This window comes from Caretta caretta, chromosome 3 (genome assembly GCF_965140235.1).
Source record: "Caretta caretta isolate rCarCar2 chromosome 3, rCarCar1.hap1, whole genome shotgun sequence".
Taxonomy (NCBI): Eukaryota; Metazoa; Chordata; order Testudines; family Cheloniidae; genus Caretta; species Caretta caretta.
In genome coordinates, this window is record NC_134208.1 from 116,207,625 (window position 1) to 116,219,638 (window position 12,014).

General features: G+C 43.2%; 1 protein-coding gene across 7 annotated transcripts in view; it reads left to right on the plus strand.

Moving 5' to 3' along the window:
• The window catches only part of ESR1 (estrogen receptor 1), a 297,584-nt gene extending 292,044 nt beyond the window's left edge, over positions 1–5,540 (plus strand). For all 7 annotated transcript variants that reach the window (XM_048844214.2, XM_075126808.1, XM_048844211.2 and 4 more), the window contains one exon: positions 1,158–5,540. In XM_048844214.2, coding sequence (XP_048700171.1) covers positions 1,158–1,389 — 232 coding nt within the window. In that variant the 3' untranslated portion in view covers positions 1,390–5,540. The remainder of the gene's footprint in view (positions 1–1,157) is intronic.
• The last annotated feature ends 6,474 nt before the right edge of the window (positions 5,541–12,014 follow it).

Here is a 12,014-nt window from a genome sequence, read left to right on the forward strand (position 1 = left end):
CCCATGCAGCCTTCTGGCATTGTACAAGACAACTGTGCAAAGTTCAGCATGCAAGGAAGGTTTTGCTCTGTTGATACAGCCAGATTCTGATAAACTCGTGTTGAATAGTAACTTACTCAACAAGTGGTCTTTTTCTTCAGTGAGACTACTTGTGGGGCAACATGCTAGTCAGTGTGAGTGAGGGTATCACAGTGTGGCCCATAATTCCGAAATAGAAACAGCCCTTCTGTTTAATATCATGTGTGAGGGGAAACTGTCCCTAACGCTATTTGTTTCGTGTGCTCTTTAAGGTTCCTCTGCTTCTGGTGTCACTATACTGCAAGGGGGTCTGATGATGGAGGCAGGACCTGATTGTTGTTGTTATAAACACAATGTCTTACTCTGTTTATAACATACCGAGTAAATTGCAGCGGTATATAACACCCCAGTTCCGCAAACCCTGCTCACATTGATAGGGACAGGCATTCTCAAAGTAGGGAATTCAGACTCTATCTCCATGATTTTTAATAATAATTAACAGTTATTAAATATTAACAGTGTTTGAAGAATTTAATTTGCTCTTAGTCTAAGCAAAAGGTCTATACAACCCTGATCAATTCAATTATTCAGTTCTTGACGTGAAACTGGGCTCCTATACCTTATAGCTGGAGTGTTAGAAATCTGACAGTTCTAAACAGGTACAGTTTATTTTTAAGGTGGGCAAAGCACACTGGTTGGTTGGTGAATGGAGTTAGGGTTCCTTGATCCCACTACATAAGTGACATTTAAAATAGTGGCAAGCGTCACTAAAGTTACAAATATGAGTGGTGAAAGGGTTAGTAACACTCCCTCATTTTTTTTCATCCCAGAACTGATCTAGACGTTCAGGCAAAACCCAGGGCGGTGGTTTGTTTTTGTTTTTGTTCTTTTGCCATTTGTAAACTTTGTTATTTTTCTTGTTATGGTAAGTCTGGCAATCCAATGATTTGGTAGTTATGGGCTGGATATGCGATTAGCATTAAAAGTCAACACATTGGGGGGAAACTGTGATATCTTAGGTATCCTTGTGTGGTAACTGTTGCCAGATGGTAGCTTTTTAATGGCAATCACTGTAAATATTATGGATTGTCATCTCATTATGGAGTGTCCTCTGACTTTGTTTTCATTGAAATCCACAGCAATAAAGGGATGGAGCACCTATACAACATGAAGTGCAAAAATGTAGTCCCCCTTTATGATTTACTGCTGGAAATGCTAGATGCTCACCGATTGCATGCCCCAGCAGCCAAAAATGCTGCCCCGATGGAAGAAGAGAATCGGAGCCAGTTGACAACTGCATCAACTTCATCACATTCCTTGCAGTCCTTTTATGTAAACAGGGAAGATGAGAATTTGCAAAACACAGTATGAGCGTTCCCATGTTAAAAAAGCCTACAAGGTTCTGAGAATCCCAACAGCATACTACCTAGTTCATACATCACTTTAGCTAAATTGCCACACGTGTAAACACTCCAGTAGGCACCAGTGATTTCCAGTCTGAGTGTTCATTGATCATTTGCTAAAACCCTTAATGGAAGAGGTTTTGTTATTATGGATGGCCTGCAAGGATGGGAGGCCAACTTAATTTGAAATTTGCAATGGCTCTTATTTACCCCATGCATTAATTAGGGTGAGGATTCCTGTAGCGTTTATCAGCCCAAGATTTTGGCTTTGTTGACCCTTTGCTGAGAATCATTTGAGCCTGGGCCCGAGTTGAATTTAAGTAATTGATGTTTCCACTGAAAAGTTCAGTGGCTCCAGGATGAGCCACAAGGAAGCCCCACTAAAGACTGCCTAGTTACATAGCTCAGATCTTGGTAGATTCCATCCTGTCATATTCGTATGGTGACAAAGTGCACCTTTCTGAAAGTAATATTGTTTTAAGATTTCCCTTACTGGCTGACATCAGCAGATGTTTTTCCCCCTTCATGAATGCATTGAATTTATATCCAGTTGCAGTTATCTCACCCAGTGGCCATGCTGGATCGAATGCACTTAATCTTCTCTGATCTCAGTGCTGGGAAACATGTGTGCCTTTCTATGGATGTATGCCATTGCCTTTAATATTAATAAGTGTTGTCAAACTCTATTCAACTCACCCATACATTTATTTTGAGGAAGCTCTATGGCTTGTGTTATACAGGAGGTCAGACTATAGAATCACAATGGTCCCTTTGGACCTTGGAATCATGAATGCATGTAATTCCCACTGACACTAATAGGAGTTTAAACCACTTATGAAGGGCATCTAATAAAGAGGAAGATAAACTGTAATCTTCCCTGTACTGGGTACCATTAAAAATTAGGCATTTGCCACCCTATCTAGTTCAGTTGATTGCCGTATCTCACATCCTAATGAAAGGGAATACTGCAAATATTGCAATAAATGACCATTTCTAACGGTCCCCACTGCAACAAAAGTAGAACTCCTTGTATGCTGATAAACAACTTGCAGTAGGGAAGAACAGACATAGAGAGGGACAGTACAAGTTTATGCTGCAAGCCAAAGGCATGTGCATCTTGACTTCAGAGGGAGTTAGTGGGGAGGAGGGGAGGATGTATATATCAGAACACAGACTTTAGTTCTAAATCTACAGGTAACTACTAGCTGCATGTTATATTTTTTCAGAATCCCTATGAAGCTGGTGAGCTCTCAACTTGTGAAGCGCTTTCATCTCCTCTTAATTCCACAGCCTTTTGCTAACGCATATCACTAGTTTCATTTCCAGTAGCCTCATTTTTTGTGTGAATATGATAAAGCACTTGTCTTTGTGCTTATGCAGAGAAAGCATTGGTATTTCTTTGCAATTCATACCCAAAGACCGTTGGGGGCTCCTAAGTGCCTTGTTCAAAATGCACACATTTTTATTTTCATTTTGTAGCAATTTTTTCGTGTGTTGAGAAAATCTTGGTGTACTGTATATTATTGACACAAATAAGCAGAGGTGAAGATCCGAATGGGCCACTGGAAACCTTGTATCTAAGTTTAAAAGACAAATGTCAACCCAATTGTAGCCCAGACTTGCCAGTCAAATATAGTATGTTAACAACTTCCATGTTCTTTATGATAAACTAGACAGAGCTCCTCTAAACTTCACATTATTTAAATTAATGGCTCCTTCCTTGGTTCTCCCAACAAATAAGTACACTGGGTCAAACTTAATCCTTGGATGAATTTAAATAAATGAATGTGGGCCATGGTTGGCAACTGGAAACAGGGCTAGATTCTGATACTTTACTCACGGTGAGTAGGACCATCAGCTACAAATTGTCCCACTGAAGTCAATGAGCCTGCATGGGGGATAAAGTGCTACCCAACATAAGGAAGGGTATCAAAACATGGCCGAGACTATTGAAAATGATTTGACAAATAGGGGTGCACACCAGCAACTTGGGATTCTTTGTTAGCCTTGGCCTTTGCAGTAAGATCTCATTTAGTTCAAATGTACATTGTAACAAAAGCAGTGGGAGCCAAAGATTGAAAAATAATGATTTCCCACAATACATACGTTTAACTTGGAGGCAGTGTCTGTGATCAACATCATTAACTTGTTCAAAACTTAATTTTTTCTTAAAAAAGCACCTTAAATAATGTTATATATAAAAGATGCATTGCTCACATATCAGACAATTGAATGTAGCCATTCAGTAAACCCAGCTGACAAAGTCTATAATACATAAAACAGAATATGTTTTCATATGCTTTTGAGGTACCATATCACATATGTAGTTATCTGTGCCTGAGGCTAACTGGTTGTTAGCTTATATGATGATTATATTTTATACATACTTTTATATTTGCAGTAGAGAAGCCAGCACTAACTGAGATACCTAGTGCTGGACATGAAAAAGAAAAATAATATCCTGTAGAGACTGTGTTTGAGAAGGAAAAATATTCAGGGAAGCTAATTATGCTTTTACCAAACAATAATAGAGCAGATGAACTTGTTTTGCATAGCAAACCTGTTGCCATTCAAATAACAATCACTTTAAGAAGTTCAGGGCACATGTGAAGTAGTAATATGAACTTGCTCATCTGATGATGTCTGGGTTTCCAACAGAGTATAAAAGCCACTTCTTGTTTGTAGTGGACTTGATCTTGCAGACTTTGTCTCAGGTAAAACTCCTATGAAAGACAACAGGAGTTGTTCTGAAGTAAAAATCAAACAAACAAAAAAAGCAGGAGCAATTTCTTGGTGTGTGTGGTGACTTTACTGTTACGTTGTCAGTGACATTTCCTGATTTTTTTCCTTCTCGTACATTTACGAGATTGGTAAATTAGAAAACTTGTCACTATGGAAGAAAGAAGGAACAGCTTACGTTTATACTGATAATGCAAGGTCAGTGTGTTTTGCAGGGGAAGCGGTAGGTCTCAAACTGGAGTCATGACCCATTTCAATAATTGATTATTTTAATTCTTAAAGATCTGGGCCAAAAATGAAACCAAACATCCGAGAATTAGAACTGTTTCCACCAAAAATCCTGTCCCACTGAAGTCAATCTAACCATAGACTTAAATGGGAACAAGATCTATCCCTGTTCTTGTACATATATCCTGCTTTTAAAACTAGGATGCATCCCAATTTAAAACTAGCAGGATTGTGTGGATACAAACACTAAGATAGTGACAGCAGAATTAGTGTGATCAATTATTCAGCATTACATCAGCTATTCTGAAAGCTATTTACAAATATATTACAGCTTACAAAACTGAATATTTTTCTATTTATGAAGTTAAAGCCAGGTCTTAATGCATAGCATGCTTAGTCAGTACTCAAAAATATACCACAATTTCACATTGCCTTCAGTGATTTAAATTTTGGGTACCAAAAATTCATATTTCATTACAAACCTTTTTTTTCTACTTGCATTCTTTTTTATGTTTTAATTCAAATATAGATATCATTTTATGTCCTAAAGGTTGTTTTCTAAGTGATTGTTGCCTTTGTGAGGGCACTTCAAATTTTGCACTGTCTGTAGGAGATTTTTTTTTAAAAATTCATTTTTTTGCATTCAAATGTGCCTAAACTTTTAAAGAAATATATGCTGCCATATTGCAATCCCCTCTTCAATGAGTATGCTCTGTATCCCTGTGCACCTCCAATAAGTAATCTGTTTTCATTAGATAGTGACCATCTGAGAATGAAAAGAAAGAAGTTGCTAGTCACAAAGACTTGCATTAAAAAGCCAGTTTATGCTCCCTTAGTGTGTGTGTATATATATATAAAAAGAAGCTTTTTTTGCGCACTACCTATCTTTTCATTGTAGAGCCCTTTCTTTAGTACAAGGCTCAAGTGCCATAATGTATTTGTTGGATTATTCTGCTGATGCGTATACTGTTTTTGACGTCTTCTTGTTTTGTTAAAGTTTTGCTATGTAACATGAAACACACATGTAAACCTCTTTTGCACCTTGAAACAAATGTTACAAAAGACGTTAAAAAAAAAATCCAGCAGCATACTTTACCTGTCCAAGATTTTCTCAAGCTATTTGATGTCAAAATAAAGAATTAAATAAAACAAGGTCTGCTGGATAGTTTTTAAAACTGCTTTTTCTGCCTATTGCCTCTTGATGACTAGCTAGATGATGGGTAACCATTTAGATTTATAAAAAAATGTCCCTATTACATTTGGTTAAGTGCGTGTTCTAAGGCCAGAAAGTGCATTTTCAAAAAAACAGGAGTTTTGCCTTCATTGCAGGGAAAGGTCAGACCAAAAGGTCAGACCAAAGAGAAAAGACCTCTTGAATTCTCCTATGGTACTGCTCACTTCCAAAGGCCTTGCATTGCCTGTGTGCATGTTTGTCTGTATCTGTTGAGAGTCAGTGCTCCTGCCAGAGCATGGACGTTCAACCTGTTGCCTGCAGAATCCTAAAATGTGGCTATGGGTTGCACCATCCTAGAGCACTTGGAGGCTGAAGAGAAACTCTTATGGCTGTTATTAGATGCTGCTGAATCAGTCCTTCATGTCATAGGGTTTAGGCAACTTCCCTGTACTGCCACTCGCTTAGCACTTTGCAGCACTCTCCCTTTTTTCCAGAGTCAGGAGGCATGCTAATCAAATAGATTGTGTTTTACAGGCTGTTTGTCTGCACTAGATGCTAAATGACTAAATAGGGATGGGTTAATCACAACCAGCATATACATTTTTTAAAGATCGCTGTCTGTCGGCACTTGTTAAGAAATGTTCAAAACACATTTATTTCCACAGTCTAGCCAAGTCTAGATTCTTCTACTTCATGGGAGTATTCATGCCTAACTGAACTCTCAGGATGCCTCTTTACCAAAAGGTCTGCCCTTACCAAGTATTACTAAGTACATGCTAGCGAAGACAAGGTCGTTCGTAGTTTTCATTAGTTTTCGTAGTTTTCATTTCATTCGTTCTTTACCTTGACCATTAAGCAGGTCAAGGTAAAGACTGCAGAGGAGCCTAGAGTGAAAACTCAGGTGTTATCTTGTGTTTGCTAATACCAGGTAAGAACACATCTTTTTCCTAATGAAGACTTTACCCTTTGCAAAAAACATACAGGTATAGCCTCAAAATAATTGTGGGTCTCTGAGCAAAATCAAAGCAGCAAAACGTATATTAGATTAGATTCTGTGCTGTGATATTTTTGAAAATCTGTTTGCAGTGCTACTTCTAGAAGGGACTATTGGCTCTCTGATTGTGAGCCTGTACATTCAGTAAGGGTGGGATTCACAAAGGTATTTAGGTTCCTAACTCCCATTGATTTAAATTAATTTTAGATTGAAATCAACAGAAATTAGGTGCCTTTGTGAAGTCCACTCTATGGGTCTATCTTTAGATTATATTTTTCCCTGCTGTGCAATGCTTCATTTTGGCTTCTAAGCAATGTAATTTTTCATTATACGTAGACCAGCATAGGAACCAATACCTGGAATATTATCAATAATTTGGTCACAATCCGTAGCATGTTTTCTACATATGAGTAACAGATCATTCTGCAGCTTGCCCAGCATTATTACATATGAGCTATTTGTTTTAAAAGGAAGCTTTGGATCTTTGAGGGCCAGCATTGGGCTTTTCTAGCAGAAATCAGCAGTGGTCCCTCCCCCCGATCTCCCCAAACAAACAAACATACATTTTACGAATACTGCATTTAGAGATCAAAAACCAGGTTGTGAATAACATCATACCCAGATGATTTAAAGTGCTTTTTATCAGCAGATCTCAAAATGATTTAGAAAGAAGATCAGCATCCTTATCCCTATTTTACAGGTGGGGAAACTGATGCACATAGGGGGACATAACTTGCCCAAAGTTGTGCAGCAGGCCTGTGGCAGAGCTGGGAATAGAATTCAGGTTTCTTGGGTTCTAGTCCAGTGCTCTATTCACTAGGCAACACTGCCTCGGTTATTCCCCACACACAGTCATCCTCATACATGCACCTTGGGATGCGTGAAGGATTTGCCAGGGATTTAGGTTGATAGCACATCTGTATGTGATCAAACTCATAAGCCAACGGACATATTACTTCAGTTCATCTCACATCAGAGGATTGGCTCACAATCTAGGGGCACTCACTGGCAGCATCTAGTTTTATCTATCCATTTGATCAATCTGACCCTATAGTTGTAAATCACAAATGGGATGTAATTTGATCCCTGAAAATGAGTTAGATTGCTAATTTGGTTCACAGACTTCCAGGGCCAATCTAAGAAATTTTCCCCATCAACCTCTGTGGAGCCAGCCATGGTGCAGCCCCTGGCCTTAGCTCTTCACCCACCCAAGTCCATACCAAGCTCAGTCCCTACATTCCAACCCACCCCATTCTGATGCAGTGTTACTTTCCTTACTCACTGGGATGTGGCAAGCAGGATAACGCTGGGGGCAGGGAGCTCTGGGGCAGGGGCTGTGCCCGCAGCAGCACTAAAGAGGAGCAGTGCTGACCACCCCACTCAGATGCTTACTCAGGTTTGGCCCTGTGCCCCCTCCATTGTGACGGGTGCCAAAGTTGAGTGAGCAGTGTTGCAACTGTCTCCCACCCCATTTCTTTCACTCCATCATGGCACCACTCTCTCAATTTTGGACCCCATGGCCTTTTCATCATGATGGAGGGGCCACAGAGACATATCTGAGCAGTGTCCCCTCCCCCTGTGTTTGGAGTCACAATGCCACTCTCTCAAGTTTAGTCACATGGCCCCTCCCTCATGGTGGCCAGGTCATGAGACCAAACCTGAGTTGGCAGTGGGGCAACCAGTGCTCCTGCTCCTGGCTGCTGGCACTGGACACAGCATGCTTAGGGCTGCAAGTGCTTCTGCATACTTCACTGACTACAGCACAGCCGGGGATGTGAACAGAACGGTCTGTGGCTCAGTGTCAAGCCCGTCATGGTGCCAGTCCCAAATCATTATTTGAAATGTCATTGCATGTGGCTAAACCCTCCATGAACGCGCAGTTAGCGGGTAGTGGGGTGTGGGGTGGGCATCCCCTTGCAGAACGCTGAGTTGACCAAAATCGGCTGAAGAGCAGACACTGCACAGTTAAAATTGCCTTTGGGGCACTGCTGACAGAGGGCAGCGTTACATCAATTCCATCACGCCCGCCCCCCCCCCCCTTAACACCTTTACTCTGCCAACCCACAGTTGCTGAAATGAACAAGCTTGTCACCACCACCTTTTACAACCCATTCACAGCATTCAAGCTAATACTATTAAAGGACCGCAACAAAGGCTGCCCACCCCACCCGTTCCCTACCATCTACCCTCTTTGACCTCACACTCACACTTGCCTTTGGCACTGTAAGCTTCAGGCCATTCCAGCTCCTGGCGTACACTCACACAGCCAACTCCCCTACATGCAGCACAAGCCTCTCTAACTGTCCAGAAGCATCCTGATTTACACAGGTAATGACTAATTCAGGTTTACATCTAGGAAGCTGGAATCCAACACACACAGCAAATAGCACCATGGCCACGGGGGACGTTCTTCTCCACTGCCCATGGTACATATGCAGAGCAGGTCTGGTGGGAGGCAAGCGGTGCTCTTGGGGTTGTGCAGGCTGCACGGTGTGATCTCACTGCTCCATGTGGGCCCCGCTGGACTACATTAACATGCATTAGGTAGCTACAGCGTGCCAGCAGAGTCCTTGTGGGACCAAAAAGTGCAATACACAGCTTGTGGCTTGGGCACTGAATCCAGCACCCCAACCCCACTGACGGTCATTGCAGTTTGACTCCTGTCAGACCCTCAAGGTGCAGTGTGTGGTGGACAGGAGGAGAAGCCGAAGGGCCAGGAGGAGACAGTGGTGGTGGAGGAGGTGCGAGGGAACATGATAAGGGGACAAGAGAAGGAGGATTGTTCCTGCAAGGAGGCTCAGAACTGGCCAAGGTAATTAAGGGGCCTGGGCAGCATAGGAGACCAGCTTGCCTTGGGCTGACCCGTCCCTTTCTCCTTGTTTGAGGGTGTGAGTCAGAGGTGCAGTGAGGAGGGGGAACAGGGGGCCAGCACCCCCACAGCCACAGACAGGGGGAGGAGAGGAGTGGGGTGTGGTTCTGGTTTCTGGGGTTAAGCGGGGAGTAAGAGAGAAGTCCCATTTTCTGCCCGGGGATAGGGACAAGGAAGAGAGGTCCAAACAACTGCCTTTGTTCCTCCCTAATTTTTTTCATAAACATCCCTAAGAGTTTCAAAGCAAGGCTGGTATTCTGCATGTGTACAGAACCATGTTACAGCTCCCTTACGCTCAGCGCACAGAACACCAGCTCAACCTCCGCTGTCATTTAATATGCGAATCCTCACATAGTCCACCTCACGGCTGACAATAGCCTGGGTACTAAACACCCCCCAACCCGGCCACCTTGCTAATTCTTTAACCGACACAATGCTACACTGTAATGATGTGTACCGGAGCCTGAGCGTTCACATGCAGCTCTTCCCGTCATTCAACACATCAGAGGGTGCAAAACATGGAGCACCTCCTAACGTAATCAGCACGGTCATGGGCTCCTGCCCAACAGCTGTTCCCAGCCCTGAGAAACAGTGAGCTGTCAGTGCTTGAACTGTTTCTAGTACAAATTTTCTGGTCAGCCAGGAACTCTCTCATGTTTTGTTTATTAATAACTAACTTTCCTGTTGTCACTGCAGCAATTATTCAGACGCTCAGCCAAAGCAGAGAAAACTGCCACAGCGCCTAGACACTACGCGCTGATGTGACCTAGCAACGCTCTCAGACAGCTCCTGGGCAGAAATCATGTGGGGTGCAGCACAATGGCCAGCTCACACCCTAAGTCACCAACTACACACTGCTGAGTGGGCAAAACATGAGGTCAATGAAGGCCACCTCTCCCCACTCAGATCAGCCTGGCAGCAGCAATCCCCATGTCATGGTGTACCCCGAGCGCTCCTGCAAACATCTGCAACCTCGTGATCCAGGAATTCCCAGAATCCACACAATGGCCATCCTGGCAGAGCAAATATTGCTTTTCCCTCAGCAGTCAAGGTACCACCAGTCAGAGCCATCCCTTGGGTAGGGCCAATTGAGGCGACTGCTCCGGGCACCGCGCTTTGAGGGGGCCCCACAGGCTGGCGCGATTGGCCGGTGCGCTCGGTCCACCAAGAGACGAAGCCGTCACTTCTTCCCCAGGCCCTGTACCCCTTGCTATGGATTGCCCTGCCACCAGTTTCAAACCTCTGCACCAGCAGTGTTTGGAAATGCCACATTAATCTGCCCCAAAATCAAGAAGTAGGCACTCCCATCCCTCTTCCATGGACTAGTGAAATACAGCTTTTCTCAACCAACCAATGCATGGCTTGTCTGCCATCCGCCCTCATTTCCTCCCCCTCTCTCGCTGCAACTATACTCTCTGTTCCCTCCCGACCCTCCCGCACAAGTCCACAGGCTCTGACTCCTCCCCATCCAATATGAGACACATTTTGGTTAGGCCACTGGCTGACTGTTCTGCTGTGTTCCCAATCAGCCTTCCCATAAAACAAAAACCATTATAGTAAAACAGACAAAACTTGTCGCAAGGGTTGCCAACTTTCCCAAACAACCTTGCCCCCCTCCTCAGTTGCTCACTCACGTTCACTGGGCTGGGGCTTGGAGGGGGGTGACGGCTCCAGCTGGGGGGGGGGGGTTTGCAGCCTTCGGGGTGGGGCCAGAAATGAGGGGTCCAGGGTGCAGGATGCTGGGTCCATCCACACTGCACATCTATGCAAGCAAAGAAGTTAACATGTGTAGTAAAAAAAAGCGCAACGTCATGCATTTAAGGATTAACAACAAGTTTTGTTATAAGCTGGGGACTCATCAATTGGAAGTAACAGAGGAGGAGAAGGACCTTGGAGTATTGGTTGACCACAGGATGACTATGAGCCGCCAGTGTGATATGGCTGTGAAAAAAGCTAATGCGGTCTTGGGCTGCATCAGGTGAGGTATTTCCAGTAGCGATAAGGAGGTGTTAGTACCGTTATACAAGGCACTGGTGAGACCTCACCTGGAATACTGTGTGCAGTTCTGGTCTCCCACGTTTAAGAAGGATGAATTCAAACTGGAACAGGTACAGAGAAGGGCTATTCAGATGAGCCGAGGCAAGGAAAACTTGTCTTATTCAAGGTGATTCAAAGAGCTTGGCTTGTTTAGCCTAACCAAAAGAAGGCTGAATAGAGATATGATTGCTCTGTATAAATATATCAGAGGGATAAATACCAGGGAGGGAGATGAATTATTTAAGCTCAGTACCAATGTGGACACAAGAACAAATGGATATAAACTGGCCATAAGGAAGCTTAGACTTGAAATTAGACGAAGGTTTCTAACCATCAGATGAGTGAAGTTCTGGAATAGCCTTCCAAGGGAAGCAGTGGGGGGCAAAAGGCATATCTGGCTTCAAGACTAAGCTTGATAAGTTTATGGAGGAGATGGGATAGCCTAATTTTGGCAATTTATTGATCTTTAAGTATGCCCAATGGCCTACGATGGGATCTGAGTTACTACAGAGAATTCTTTCCTGGGTATCTGGCTGGTGAGTCTTGCCCACA